At 38.2% G+C, this 16847-nt stretch overlaps 1 protein-coding gene across 1 annotated transcript in view; it reads right to left on the minus strand.

The window, feature by feature from the left end:
• Window positions 1–484: 484 nt before the first annotated feature.
• Window positions 485–16847, minus strand: part of LOC131820973 (hephaestin-like) — a 46332-nt gene continuing 29969 nt past the window's right edge. The window contains exon 9 of the mRNA XM_059156801.1: window positions 485–706. Coding sequence (XP_059012784.1) covers window positions 534–706 — 173 coding nt within the window. The 3' untranslated portion in view covers window positions 485–533. The remainder of the gene's footprint in view (window positions 707–16847) is intronic.

Consider the following 16847-nt stretch of genomic DNA (forward strand, 5'->3'; position numbering starts at 1 on the left):
GAAATAAACCTAACCAAAGAGGTGAAAGAACTGTATTCCGAAAAATATAAAACACAGATGAAAGAAATTGAAGATGACACAAAGAAATAGAAAGACATTCCATGCTCATGGATTGGAGGAACAAATATCATTAAAATGTCCATCAGGGATACTTGGGTGGCTCAGTTTGTTAAACATCTGACTTTGGCTCATGTCATGATCTCAGGATCCTGGAACTGAGCCCCACATAAGGCTCCATGTTCAATGGGGAGTCTGCTTGTCCCTCTGCCACTCCCCCACTCATGCCTTTTCTCTCTCTCTCTCTCTCAAATAAATAAGTAAAACCTTTAAAAAATGGTACAACTTTAAAAAATAAATTAAAATTTTAATCAGAATATATTTAAATATATTTAAAATAATGTGTCTCTTATTGAACCCAGTCCTGCTTCACTATATTATCATGGATCCATTTAACAACATCCATGTAGGACAATCAATTCTGTCTCCTTCTTCATTCCCTCCCTTATTTATTTTTCCTCTAGAGCTATCTGTTATTACCTGCAGCTCACATTAGTTGGAAACCCTGCTTGCTCACCATCATTGTACACAGTTCCCTCGTAGTCTTTCTCATAGAAGACTCCATGAGGCTGTATACTGAATGGCTGGGAAGCACGGTTGTAAAAGACCACCTGGATGGTGTCACCAACCTCAGCCCGGATCACTGGCCCTGGAATATGGGAAGGAGAGACAATAGGAATAAAAACAGAGATGACAAGGGGGATGGAAACCAAATAAGAAGGAAGGAAAGAAAGGGGAAGTGAAAGAGATATTTAAAATCCTCTATTTTCTTTTTTTTATTAATTAATTTATTTTCAGAAAAACAGTATTCATTATTTTTTCACCACACCCAGTGCTCCATGCAATCCCTGCCCTCTATAATACCCACCACCTGGTACCCCAACCTCCCACCCCCCCGCCACTTCAAAGCCCTCAGATTGTATTCCAGAGTCCATAGTCTCTCATGATTCACTTCCCCTTCCAATTTACCCCAACTCCCTTCTCCTAACACCCCTTGTCCTCCATGATATTATGCTCCACAAATAAGTGAAACCATATGATAATTGACTCTCTCTGCTTGATTTATTTCACTCAGCATAATCTCTTCCAGTCCCGTCCATGTTGCTACAAAAGTTGGGTATTCATCCTTTCTGATGGAGGCATAATACTCCATAGTGTATATGGACCACATCTTCCTTGTCCATAAACTCAAATTGGATAAAATCCTCTATTTTCAATAATAATAATAATCCCTTCCTAGTGTATTACAATTTACAGTTATAAAAAGCATTTTAAAATCCATTATCTCATTTTGATCTTCAAACATCATATACAGGGCAGGGGATATTTTCACTTTACAAATAAGGAAACTACAGCTGAAAGATGTGGAATTGATCTCCCAAATTCAAATAACCGATTAGGAACAGAATAACGACTTAAAGCCAGGGCTTTCTCCCACCCCACTGTCAGATTCAATCCTATTTTCCCTACAGTTATTGTCCTTCTTCCTATAGCTGAATTTCCTGGTAGGATCCATCTCAATATCTGATCTAGACTCAATCCTAAAACATTTCTGAGCATTTAGAATTATTATATCTATGTATAGTTCTTGAAATAGGTAGCTGAGCCATGATTCCTGGAGTTTTCTTTGTTCTGTGACCCACTACCTCTGACCTAGGTTGGGTCACCTTTGAGATTAACCAGAAATATCAAGACAATACTCTAAGCATTTATGCTGGCTCAGACCCTCATTCAGTGTTTCTAGCTTGTTTTCTACTCAATTTCTACAGCTAATGCTACACCTCTGATCCAAGAAGCAAATGAAAATTACTCAATTTCTACACCTAATGCTACATCTCTGACCCAAGAAGCAAATGAAAATGAAAACATAGCATAGCAAAACACGAGATGCCATGGGAAATGGGCTAAGGGAGAAATGTATAGCTATGAATATTCACATTAAAAATGATCTCAGATTAACAACTTAACTTTAAGACTTAAGGAATTAGGAAAAGAAATACAAATTAAACTCAAAGATAGAAGGAAGGAAATAGCAAAGACAAAACATAGACAAAATACAGAATAGAAAAACAATAAAGAAAATCAATGAAACCAAAAGTTGGCTCTCTGAAAACATCAACAAAATTGAAGAACTCTCAGTGAGATGGACTAAGGGAAGAGAGGAGACTCGAATTACTAAAATCAAAAATGGAAAGGGAGGATATTACTACTAATTATACTGAGATATATATATATATATATATATATATATATATATATATATAATACAAACTATATTTATATATTATATATATATGTATATGTTATATATATGTTACACCAACAAATTGGATAACCTAGATGAAATGGACAGAGCCCTAGAATAGAAAACCTACCAAGACTAAAGCATATAGAAATACAAAATCTGAATCTTACCATAACTAGCAAGGAGATTTTTTTTTCTTTATTTTTATTCTTACTTTATCACACTGTAGTTAACATACAGTGTTACATTAGTTTCAGGTGTACAGTATAGTGATTCAACACTTCCATTCAACATCTGAAACTCATCAAAAGGTGCATCCTCCTTAATCCCCATCACTTATTTCACCCATCCCCCACCAACCTCCCCTCTGGTAACTGTTAGTTGGTTTTCTATAGTTAAGAGTTGGCCTTGTGGTTTGCCTCTCTTTCTCTTACTTTTCCTTTGCTCATTTATTTCTTAAATTCCTCATATGAGTGAAATCATATGGTATTTCTCTTTCTTTAATGACATTTTTCATTTAACATTTTTCTCTGTAGCTCCAATCATTTTGCTGCAAAATGGCAAGATTTCATTTTTTCTGGATGAATAATACTCCATTGTTTATATATACAACCTCTTCAATTGATGGACACTTGGGCTGATCCTGTATATATTTTGCTGCTATAAACTTATGGGTATGTATATCCCTTTGAACTACAGTTGTTGTATTTTTTGGTAGATATTCAGTAGAAGGATTACTGGATTGTTGGATAGTTCTATTTATAACTTTTTGAGGAAAATCAATACTGTCTTTTACAGTGTCTTCACCACTTTGCATTCCCACCAACAGTGCAAAAGGGGTTCCTTCTCTCCAAACCCTCACCAACACTTCTTGCTTCTTGTGTTGTTGATTTCCGTCGTTCTGACAGATGTGAGGTGTTACCACATTGTGGTTTTAATTTTATTTGCCTAATGATGAGTGATGTTGAGCATTTATTCATGTGTCTGTTGCTTATCTGGATTTCTGCTTTGGAGAAATGTCTGTTTATTTCTTCTGCCCACTTTCTATTGAATTATTTCTTTTTTGAGTGTTGAGTTGTGTAAGTTCTTTATATATTTTGGATACTAACCCTTTATTGGATAAGTCATTTGCAAATATCTTCTTCCATTCTGCAGGTTGCCCTTTTTATTTTGTTGACTGTTTGCTTTGTTGTACAGAAGCTTTTATTTTGGTGTAGTCCCAATAGTTTATTTTGCTTTCATCTTTCTTGCCTGAGGAGACATATTTAGAAAGAAGTTGCTACTAGCAATGTCAAAGAGGTCACTCCCTGTGCTATCCTTTAAGATTTTTATGGTTCTAGGTCTCACATGTATGTCTTTAATCCAGTTTGAGTTTATTTTTGTGTATTGTGTAATTAAATAGTCTGGCTACATTCTTTTGCATAGAGCTGACCAGTTTTGCTAACATCGTTTGTTGAAAATACTGTATTATTCAGTGGGGATAGTCTTTTAAGCAAATGATGCTGTGAAAACTGGATTTCCATATGCAAAAGAAAGAAGCAGGACTCCTATTTAATACCGTATACAAAATTAACTCAAAATGCATCAAAGACCTGGAGAGGAGAGGAGTTAGAATGAGTAGGGGACCCTAAGTTTGTCTAGTCCCTGGAATCAGCTTGATAGTTGTCAAATCATTCTAAATACCTACAAGATCTGAGAAAATAAATGCTGCCATTCTGCCAATAGAAAAAACAACTACTTTTGGCAAAGTAGGAGGTGTGGAGACATGAATCTGGTGTGATATATTTGAGGAGATGGCAGCCAAGAAGGGAACCAGCTTAAGGAGGGTAAACCAAAGTACTAGAAGCAGCAGAGTACAAAATCAGAACTTTAAAAGTCTAGTATTGTGGAGGACAACCCTGGCTTAAAGTTCAAGTGGCAAAGTGAGGTGGAATCCTAGGTGGTGCAGTGTAGTCTCTGGGTACTCATGGTTACAAGAAGAATGGGGTTGTCTGTGTGGAGCAGATTTCCCAGGCATCAGAGTGGGGAAACTGGCTGAGGACTGTGAGTCTTGGCACAGGCTTTTTGCTTTGTGTTGCCATAAACTGCGAACCACTTCATGATGGTGCAACTGCTCTTTGGCAGGGGCCCAAGAAAAGGCAGAAGTAAAAGCAAGACCCCATCCCTCCCCTGGGGAGAACAGCATGGATCTGCACAACAAGAGTCCATAAAATTTGGATACTTGAAACTCAATTATATGCCTCAGATAAAAAATCACAGGCTGGGTGAACACAGATTTCAGACAGAAACTAGAGAGACAAGAGTGATTGCTTCTTTATGAGTGCTCACTGAAGAGTTGGGGAAGAACTTTCAGTTCTGGGGTAGAGAGTAGGGCACCAGCATTTTAATCTTGCCCATCTTTGCTGAAAGACTTCAGGGAGCAAAACAGCACCACATAGTGGAATCTGTTGCCTCTTACACTAAGCCTGGCCCCCTGGCAAAAGAGGCACATTTCCACAACTGCAAGGGTATCTGGGAATCAGCTCAACAGGCACTTCCACCAGAAGACCAGCAGGAATAACTGGCTAACACCAAGTTTACAGATCATAGAGATCTAAGAACTTCTTCTCTTGGGAAAAACAGTATAAAGCATTCACTTTTTAAAAAAATTCTTTAGTCTTTCAGGTTTATTTTTTTGAACTATTATCTTATTTTTTCAATTCATATATATATATATATATATATATACACATTATATATATATATATATATATATATATATATATATGTCATTGTATTGTATTATGTGTGTGTGTGTGTGTGTGTGTGTGTGTGTGTGTGTGTGTTTCCTTCTTTCCTGTTTTGGGATCTAGTTTCTTTTTTCAAGCAGATTAAAATACACCCAAATCTAGTTTGTTTTGTTTTGTTTTGTTTTGTTCTATTTTCTTTCTTGTTTTATCTTGCTTTGTCGTCTTCTTCTTCTTCTTCTTCTTTCTTCTTTAAATCTCAGTTGTTGTTGCTACTGCTGTCTTTTCTTTCTGTCTTCTATTCTTTTCTGGACATAATGATGAGATGAAAAAATTCACCCCAAAAGGAAGAACAGGAGGTAATACTCACTGAAGATATTAATCAATACAGATATAAGTAAAATGTCTGCCCCTATAGGGGCACATGGGTCATTCTTTGTTAAGAATCTTCCTTTGTCTCAAGTCATGATCTCAGGGTCCTGGGATTGAACTCCACATCAGGCTACCTGCTCAGCAAAGAGTCTGCTTCTCTCCCTCCTTCAGCCCCTTCCCACCCTTCCTGTGCTCTCGTTCTATCTCTATCTCTCTCAAATAAATAAATGAAATCTATTAAATAAATTATTATAAATATGCTAGCTGGGCTTGAAAAAAACATAGAAGACACTTGAGAACTCTTTACTGCAGAAATAAAATAATTAAATCTAATTAAGCTGAAGTTAAAATGCTATTACTAAGATGCAGTCAGATATGGAGGCTCTAACAGGAAAGGAAGAACAAGGCAAAAAGGTAGCCAGTGATATAGAAGATAAAATTATAGAGAATCAGGACTTTTAAAAGTCTTCTCCATGGAGGGACATCGCTCCAGAGGCTAAACCAGGGGGAAGCCCACATAGGGTCAGAAAAACCCCAGGTCCCGCGGGGTTGCAGAAAAACCGGGGGTGTCTGAGTGTTGCATAGGTTGCAGGCATTAGATCAGGGAAGCTGGCTACAGTGACAAAGCCTAGGAGTGAGCTCTCAGCTCAAGGTTACCTTGAACCTGTCACAGGCTGGGTGAGCTCGGAGTGCGGCTGAAAGCCACGGAGATGGAAGGGATTGGGTGCTTTTCTCCAAGTGCGAGCGATTGAGCGCTTTCCTCCAAGCGTGACCAGAGGCCAGGGAGACCGGGGTGGTTGGGCGCTTTTCTCTGAGGGCACACTGAGAAGTGGGACCCCGAGCTCTTGGCTCCTCCGGGCTAGAGATTGGGAGGCCACCATCTTTATTCCCATCTTCCAGAACTCTACAGAAAGCGCTCAGGGAACAAAAGCTCCCGAAAGCAAACCTGAGCGGATTACTTAGCCCAGCCCCTGGTAAGGACAGTACAATTCCGCCTGGGGCAAAGACACTTGAGAATCACTACAACAGGCCCCTCTCCCAGAAGATCAACAAGAAATCCAGTCAAGACCAACTTCACTCACCAAGGAGAACAGCAGAATTCCAGAGGAGGAGAAAGCAAATCTTATCTGGACAAAATGACAAGGCAGAAAAACTCACCACAAAAATAAATTAACAGGAGGCAGCACCGAAGACTGGGGACCTAATCAATGCAGACATTGGTAATATGACAGATCTAGAGTTCAGAATGATGATTCTCGAGGTTCTAGCGGGCTCAAAAAAGGCATCGAAGATATTAGAGAAACCCTCTCCAGAGAGATAAAAGCCCTTTTTAGAGAAATAAAAGAACTAAAATCTAACCAGTTGAAATTAAAAAAGCTATTAATGAAGTGCAATAAAAAATGGAGGCTCTTACTGCTAGGATAAATGAGGCAGAAGAAAGAATTAGTGATATAGAAGACCAAATGACAGAGAATAAAGAAGCTGAGCAAAAGAGAGACAAACACATACTGGACCATGAGGAGAGAATTCAAGAGATAAGTGACGCCATAAGATGACACAACATTAGAATAATTGGGATACCAGAAGCAGAAGAAAGAGAGAGGGGAGCAGAAGGTATATTGGAGAGAATTACTGGAGAGAATTTCCCTAATATGGCAAAGGAAACAAACATCAAAATCCAGGAGATGCAAAGAACATCCCTCAAAATCAACAAAAATAGGTCCACACTTTGTCACCTGATAGTAAAATTTATAAGTCTTAGCGACAAAGAGAAAATCCTGAAAGCAGCCTGGGAAAATAAGTCTATAACATACAAAGGTAGAAACATTAGATTGGCAGCAGACCTATCCACAGAGACCTGTCAGGCCAGAAAAAACTGGCGTGATATATTCAGAGCACTAAATGAGAAAAACATGCAGCCAAGTATACTATATCCAGCTAGGCTATCACTGAAAATGGAAGGAAAGATAAAAAGCTTACAGGACCAAAAAAAAAAAAAAAAAAAAAAACTGAAAGAATTTGAAAAAAACAAACAAACTCTACAGGAAATATTGAAACGGGTCCTGTAAGCACAGAGAGAGCCTAAAAGTAGTAGATCAGAAAGGAACAGAGACAATATACAATAACAGCCACCTTACAGGCAATACAATGGCACTAAATTCATAACTCTCAATGGTTACTATGAATTTTAATGGGCTAAATGCCCCAATCAAAAGACAAAGGGTATCAGAATGGATTAAAAAAAAATCAACATACTGCCTACAGGAAACTCATTTTAGACCTGAAGACACCTCCAGATTTAAAGTGAGGGGTTGGGGGACGCCTGGGTGGCTCATTGGTTGGGCAGCTGCCTTCGGCTCAGGTCATGATCCCAGCACCCTGGGATCGAGTCCCACATCGGGCTCCTTGCTCAGCAGGGAGCCTGCTTCTCCCTCTGCCTCTGCCTGCCTCTCTGTCTGCCTGTGCTCACTCGCTCTCTCTCCCTCTATCTCTGACAAGTAAATAAATAAAATCTTAAAAAAAAAAAAATAAAAAAAATAAAGTGAGGGGTTGGAAAACAATGTACCATGCTAATGGACATCAGAAGAAAGCTGGGGTGGCAATCCTTATACCAGATCAATTAGATTTTAAACCAAAGAGTATAATAAGATATGAGGAAGGACAATATATCATACTCAAAGGGTCTGCCCAACAAGAAGACCTAACAACTTTAAATATCTATGCCCCTAACATGGGAGAAGCCAACTATATAAACCAATTAATAACAAAATCAAAGAAATACATTGACAATAATACAATAATAGTAGGGGACTTTAATACTCCCCTCACTAAAAAGGACAGATCATCTAAGCAAAAGATCAATAAGGAAATAGAGGCCTTAAATGACCAACTGGACCAAATGGACATCACAGATATATTCAGAACATTACATCTCAAAGCAACACAATATACATTCTTCTCTAGTGCACATGGAACATTCTTCAGAATAGATCACATCCTGGGTCCTAAACCAGGTCTCAAGCGGAATCAAAAGATTGGGATCATTCCTTGCATATTTTCAGACCACAATGCTCTGAAGCTAGAACTCAATCACAAGAGCAACGTTGGAAAGAACCCAAATACATGGAGACTAAAGAGCATCCTTCTAAAAAATGAATGGGTCAACCAGGAAATTATAGATGATTTGAAAAAATTCTTGGAAACAAATGATAATGAAAACACAAGGGTTGAAGATATGTGGGAAACAACAAAGGAAGTCCTGAGAGGAAAATATATAGTGGTACAAGCCTTTCTCAAGAAACAAGAAAGGTCTCAAATACACAACCTAACCCTACACCTAAAGGAGATGGAGAAAGAACAAGAAAGAAACCCTAAACCCAGCAGGAGAAGAGAAATCATAAAGATCAGAGCAGAAATCAATGAAATAGAAACTAAAAAAAAACAAAAACAAACAAACAAACAAAAAAACAATAAAGCAAATCAACAAAACTAGGAGCTGGTTCTTTGAAAGAATTAATAAGATTGACAAACCCCTGGCCAGACTTATCAAAAAGAAAAGAGAAAGGACCCAAATAAATAAACTCATGAATGAAAGAGGAGAGATCACAACCAACACCAAAGAACTAAAAACAATGATAAGAACATACTATGAGGAACTCTATCTCAACAAATTTGACAATCTGGAAGAAATGGATACATTTCTAGAGACATATGAACTACCACAACTGAACCAGGAAGAAATAGAAAACCTGAACAGACCCATAACCAGTAAGGAGATTGAAACAGTCATCAAAAATCTCCAAACAAACAAAAGTCTAGCGCCAAACGGCTTCCAGGGGAATTCTACCAAACATTTAAAGAAGAATGAATTCCTATTCTCCTGAAACTGTTCCAAAAAATAGAAATGGAAAGAAAACTTTCCAAATTCATTTTGTGAGGCCAGCATCCCCTTGATCCCAAAACCAAACAAAGATCCCATCAAAAAAGAGAATTACAGACCAATATCGTTGATGAACACAGATGCGAAAATTCTCACCAAAATACTGGCCAATAGTATCCAACAGTATATTAAAAGGATTATTCACCACGACCAAGTGGGATTTATTCCAGAGCTGCAAGGTTGGTTCAACATCCGCAAATCAATCAATGTGATACAATACATTAATAAAAGATAGAATAAGAACCATATGATACTCTCAATAGATGCTGAAAAAGCATTTGACTAAGTGCAGCATCCCTTCCTGATTAAAACTCTTCAAAGTGTAGGGATAGAGGGCACATACCTCAATATTATCAAAGCCACCTATGAAAAACCCACGGCAAATATCATTCTCAATGGAGAAAAAATAAAAGCTTTTCTGCTAAGGTCAGGAATATGACAAGGATGTCCGTTATCACCACTGCTGTTCAAAATAGTACTAGAAGTCTTAGCCTCAGCAATTAGTCATAAAAAAAAAAGAAATTAAAGGCATCCAAATAGGCAAAGAAGAAGTCAAATATCTCTCTTTGCAGATGATATGATACTCTATATGGAAAACCCAAAAGACTCCACTCCAAAACTGCTAGAACTTCTACAGGAATTCAGTAAGGTGTCAGGATATAAAATCAATGCACAGAAATCAGTTTCATTTCTCTACACCAACAACAAGACAGAAGAAAGAGAAATTAAGGAGTCAATCCCATTTACAGTTGCACCCAAATCCATAAGACACCTATGAATAAACCTAACCAAACAGGCAAAGAATCTACACTCAGAAAACTATAAAGTACTCATGAAAGAAATTGCAGAAGACACAAAGAAATGGAAAAATGTTCCATGCTCCTGGATTGGAAGAACAAATATTATGAAAATGTCTACTCTACCTAAAGCAATCTACACCTTTAATGCAATGCCTATCAAAATCCCACCAATTTTTTTTAAATAAATGGAACAAATAACCTTAAAATATATATGGAACCAGAAATTACCTCAAATAGCCAAAGGAATTTTGAAAAAGAAACCCAAAGTTGGTGGCATCACAATCCCGGACTTCAAGCTCTATTACAAAGCTGTCATCATCAAGACAGTATGGTACTGGTACAAAAACAGACACATAGATCAATGGAACAGAATAGGGAGCCCAGAAATAGAACCTCAACTCTATGGTCAACTAATCTTCAACAAAGCAGGAAAGAATGTCCAATGGAAAAAAGACGGCCTCTTCAACAAATGGTACTGGGAAAACTGGACAGCCTCATGCAGAAAAATGAGAGTGGACCATTTCCTTACACAACACAGGATAATAGACTCAAAATGGATGAAGGAACTCAATGTGAGGAAGGACTCAATCAAAGTCCTTGTGGAGAACACTGGCAGCAACCTCTTCAACCTCAGCCACAGCAACTTTTTCCTAGGAACATCGCCAAAAGGCAAGGGAAGCAAGGGCAGAAATGAACTATTGAGATTTCATCAAGATCAAAAGCTTTTCCACAGCAAAGGAAACAGTTAACAAAACCAAAAGACAACTGACAGAATGGGAGAAGATATTTGCAAATGACAGATCAGATAAAGGGATAGTATCCAAAATCTATAAAGAGCTTATCAAACTCAACACCCAAAGAACAAATAATCCAATGAAGAAATGGGCAGGGGACATGAACAGACATTTCTGCAAAGAAGACATCCCAATGGTCAACAGACCCATGCAAAAGTGCTCCACATCACTCAGCATCAGGGAAATAAAAATCAAAACCATGATGAGATACCACCTCACACCAGTCAGAATGGCTAAAATTAACAAGTCAGGAAATTACAGATGATGGCGAGGATGCAGAGAAAGGGGAACCCACCTACACTGTTGGTGGTAATGCAAGCTTGTGCAACCACTCTGGAAAACAACATGGGTGTTTCTCAAAAAAAGTTGAAAATAGAGCTACCCTATGACCCAGCAATTGCACTACTGGGTATTTACCCTAAAGATACAAATGTAGTGATCCAAAGGGGCACGTGCACCCGAATCTTTATAGCAGCAATGTCGACAATAGTCAAACTATGGAAAGAACCTAGATGCCCATCAACAGATGAATGGAAAAAGAATAGGTGGTATATATATACAATGGAATACTATGCAGCCATCAAAAGAAATGAAATCTTGCCATTTGCGATGACATGGCTTGAACTAGAGGGTATTATGCTTAGGGAAATAAGTCAATTGGAGAAAGACAACTATCATATGATCTCCCTGATGTGAGGAAGTTGAGATGCAATGTGGAGGGTTTGGGGGGTAGGAAAAGAATAAATGAAACAAGATGGGATCAGGAAAGAGACAAGCCATAAGTGACTCTTAATCTCACAAAACAAACCGAAGTTTTCTGGGGGGAGGGGGGTATGGAGAGTGTGGTGGGATTATGGACATTGGGGAGGGTATGTGCTATGATGAGTGCTATGAAGTGTGTAATCCTGGCAATTCACAGACCTGTACCCCTGGGGCTAATAATATATTATATGTTTATAAAAAAAAATAAAATAAATTATAAAAATATATTTAGGTGGAATGTGGTGATAAAAAAAAGAAGGAATGGAAAAAACTAATAAAGAATGAATGGGTCAACAAGGAAATTAAAGAAGGATTTAAAAAATACATGAAAGCAAATGAAAATGTGGTAGTTCAGAACCATTGGGATGCAGCAAAGGTGGTCCTAAGAGGCAAGAATATAGCAATAAAGGCCTTTCTCAAACAAGTAAATTCTCAAACATACCACCTAACCTTACTTACTCCTAAAGGAGCTAGAAAGGGAACTACAAATGAAGCCTAAATATAGCAGAAGGGAAATAATAAAGATTAGAAGAGAAATCAAAGATATACAAATAGAAATGACATTCTAACATTTTGATAAAACTAGGATCTAGGATTGATAAATCCCTAACCAGTCATATTAAAAACATAATAAATAAATAAAAGAAAAAGAAAGATAGGACCCAAATAAATAAAATCATGATAGAAAGAGGAGAGACCAAAACCCACACTGAAGAAATAGAATTATAAGAAAATATTATTACCAATTATATGCCAACAAATTAGGCAATCTGGAAGAAATGGATACATTCTTATAAACTAAAAAACTACCACATTAAAACAGGAAGAAATAGAAAATCTGGACAGACCCATAACCAGCAAAGAAACTGAATCAGTAATCAGGGGTGCCTGGGTGGCTCAGTGGGTTAAATGTTTGCATTTGGCTTGGGTCATGATCCCAGGATCCTGGGATTAAGCCCTGCATTGGACTCTCTGCTCAGTGGGTAGAGTGTTTCTCCATCTTCTGTTCCTCTGCTTACTGCTCTGCCTACTTGTGACCCCTCTCTCTCTGTGTCAAACAAACAAATAAATAAATAAATGAAATAAAATATTTTTAAAAATAAATTGAATCAGCAATCAACAATCTACTATCAAACAAGAGTCTAGGGCTGGACGGCCTCCCAGCGCTTTAATTGCCAAACGTTTAAAGAATTTAAAGAATTAAGGAAATTGTCAACTTCTGCCCTCTTGGTGGAAATATAAAATGGTACAGACACCGTGAAAAACATTATGGTGGCTTCTAGGAAATTAAAATTTAAAATTAAGTAGGAGGAGTCAAGATGGCAGGGAAGTAGCAGGCTGAGACTACATCAGCTAGCAGGAGATCAGCTACATAGCTTATCTAAAGATTGCAAACACCTGCAAATCCATCAGCAGATCGAAGAGAAGAAGAACAGCAATTCTGGAAACAGAAAAACAACCACTTTCTGAAAGTTAGGACTGGCAGAAAGTGAATCCAAAGCGACGGGAAGATAGATCCCGGGGGGAGGGGCCGGCTAACAACAAGTGGCGGAGCAACGGAGCACAAAATCGGGAATTTTAAAAGTCTGCTCCACTGAGGGACATCGCTCCAGAGGCTAAACCGGGGCAAAGACACCGTGGGGTCATAGAAGTATCGGGGGTGTCTGAGTGTCGCAGAGCTTGCGAGTATTGGAACGGGAAAACCAGCTACAGACACAAAGCCGACAGTAAGATCACAGCTCGGGGTTACCTTGAACTGGTCGCAGGTTCGGTGAGCTCGGAGCACTGCTGGAGGTCAGGCAGACGGGAGTAACTGGGCGCTGTTCTCTGAGGAAACACTGAGGAGTGGGGCCCCGGGCTCTCGGTTCCTCCGGGCCAGAGACCAGGAGGCCGCCATTTGTATTCCCATCCTCCTAAACTCTATGGAAAGGGCTCAGGGAACAAAAGCTCCTGATAGCAAACCCGAGCGGATTACTCAGCCCGGCCCCTTGTAAGGGCGGTGCAATTCCGCCTGGGGAAAATACACTTGAGAATCACTACATCAGGCCCCTCCCCCAGAAGATCAACAAGAAATCCAGCCAAGACCAATTTCACCTACCAAGGAGTGTGGTTTCTATACCAAAGAGATCAGCAGAATTCCAGAGGAGGAGAAAGCAAAGCACGGAACTCATGGCTTTCTCAATGTGATGTTTTTAGACTTGCAGTTAATTTAATTTTTTTCTTTTTCATTTTTTTCTCTTCTTCCGCTAAATTTTTTTTAACTGTTACCCTTTTCCTTTTTTGAACATTTTTTTAACTAGTTTATCTAATATATATATTATCTTTTTTATATTTTTCTTTATTCGTTTTCTTTTTTTAATTCTTTGTTTTATTTTTTTTTTCTTTCTTTCTTTTTGAACCTCTTTTTATCCCCTTTCTCCCTCCTCACGATTTGGGATCTCTTCTGATTTAGTTGAAGCATATTTTCCTGGGGTTGTTGCCACCGTTTTAGTATTTTACTTGCTCCTTCATATACTCTTATCTGGACAAAATGACAAGGTGAAAAAATTCAACACAAAAAAAAGAACAAGAGGAAGTGCCGAAGTCTAGGGACCTAATCAATACAGACATTGGTAATATGACAGATCTAGACTTCAAAATGACAATTCTCAAGGTTCTAGCGGGGCTCTAAAAAGGCATGGAAGATATTAGAAAAACCCTATCTGGAGATATAAAAGCCCTTTCTGGAGAAATAAAAGAACTAAAATCTAACCAAGTTGAAACCAAAAAAGCTATTAATGAGGTGCAATCAAAAATGGAGACTCTCAATGCTAGGATAAATGAGGCAGAAGAAAGAATTAGTGATATAGAAGACCAAATGACAGAGAATAAAGAAGCTGAGCAAAAGAGGGACAAACAGGTACTAGACCACGAGGGGAGAATTCGAGAGATAAGTGACACCATAAGATGAAACAACATTAGAATAATTGGGATTCCAGAAGAAGAAGAAAGAAGAGAGGGGAGCAGAAGTTATAATGGAGAGAATTATTGGGGAGAATTTCCCCAATATGGCAAAGGGAACGAGTATCAAAATTCAGGAGGTTCAGAGAACGTCCCTCAAGATCAATAAGAATAGGCCCAGACCCCGTCACCTAATAGTAAAATTTACAAGTCGTAGTGAGAAAGAGAAAATCCTGAAAGCAGCCCGGGAAAAGAAGTCTGTAACATATAATAGTAAAAATATTAGATTGGCAGCTGACTTATCTACAGAGACATGGCAGGCCAGAAAGAGCTGGCATGATGATTTCAGAGCACTAAACGAGAAAAACATGCAGCCAAGAATACTATATCCAGCTAGGCTATCATTGAAAATAGATGGAAAGATTAAAATATTCCAGGACAAAAACTGAAAGAATTTGCAAACACCAAACCAGCTCTACAGGAAATATTGAAAGGGGTCCTCTAAACAAAGAGAGAGCCTACAAGTGGTAGATCAGAAAGGAACAAAGACACTATACAGTAACAGTCATATTACAGGCAATACAATGGCACTAAATTCATATCTCTCAATAGTTACCCTGAATGTTAATGAGCTAAATGCCCCAGTCAAAAGACACAGGGTATCAGAATGGATAAAAAACCAAAACTCATCTATATGTTGCCACCAAGAAACTCATTTTAAGCCCGAAGACTCCTCCAGATTGAAAGTGAGGGGGAGGAAAAAAATATACCATGCTAATGGACATCAGAAGAAAGCAGGAGTGGCAATGCTTATATCAGATCTATTAGATTTTAAGCCAAAGACTATAATAAGAGATGAGGAAGGACACCACATCATACTCAAAGGGTCTGTCCAACAAGAAGATCTGACAATTTTAAACATCTATGCGCCCAACGTGGGAGCAGCCAACTATATAAAACAATTAATAACAAAATCAAAGAAACACATCAACAATAATACCATAATAGTAGGGGACTTTAACAGTCCCCTCACTGAAATGGACAGATCATCCAAACAAAAGAACAGCAAGGAAATAAAGGCCTTAAAGGACACACTGGGCCAGATGGACATCACAGATATATTCAGAATATTCCATCCCAAAGCAACAGAATACACATTCTTCTCTAGTGCACATGGAACATTCTCCAGAATAGATCACATCCTCGGTCCTAAATCAGGACTCAACCGGTATCAAAGGATTGGGATCATTCCCTGCATATTTTCAGACCACAATGCTCTGAAGCTAGAACTCAACCACAAGAGGAATTTTGGAAAGAACCCAAATACTTGGAGACTAAACAGCATCCTTCTAAATAATGAATGGGTCAACCAGGAAATTAAAGAACAATTGAAAAATAAATCATGGAAACAAATGATTCAAAATCTGTGGGACACAACAAAGGCAGACCTGAGAGGAACATATATAGCGGTACAAGCCTTTCTAAAGAAACAAGAAAGGTCTCAGGTACACAACCTAACCCTACACCTAAAGGAGCTGGAGAAAGAACAGGAAAGAAACCCTAAGCCCAGCAGGAGAAGAAAAATCATAAAGATCAGAGCAGAAATTAATGAAATAGAAACCAAAACAACAATACAGCAAATCAACGAAACTAGGAGCTGGTTCTTTGAAAGAATTAATAAAACTGATAAACCCTTGGCCAGACTTATCCAAAAAAAAGAGAAAGGACCCAAATAAATAAAATCATGAATGCAAGAGGAGAGATCACAACTAACACCAAAGAAATACAATCTATTATAAGAACATACTATGAGAAACTCTACGCCAATAAATTTGAAAATCTGGAAGAAGTGGATGCATTGCTAGAAACATATAAACTACCACAACTCAACCAGGAAGAAATAGAAAGACTGAACAGACCCATAACCAGAAAGGAGATTGAAACTGTCCTTAAAAATCTCCAAACAAACAAAAGCCCAGTGCCAGATGGCTTCCCAAGGGAATTCTACCAAACATATAAAGAAGAACTAATTTCTATTCTCCTGAAACTGTTCCAAAAAATAGAAATGGAAGGAAAACTTCCAACCTCATTTTATGAGGCCAGCATCACCTTGATCCCAAAATCAGACAAGGATCCCAACAAAAAAGAGAGCTACAGACCAATATCCTTGATGAACAGAGATGCGAAAATTCTCACCAAAATACTAGTCAA

This window comes from Mustela lutreola, chromosome X, assembly GCF_030435805.1.
Source record: "Mustela lutreola isolate mMusLut2 chromosome X, mMusLut2.pri, whole genome shotgun sequence".
Taxonomy (NCBI): domain Eukaryota; kingdom Metazoa; phylum Chordata; class Mammalia; order Carnivora; family Mustelidae; genus Mustela; species Mustela lutreola.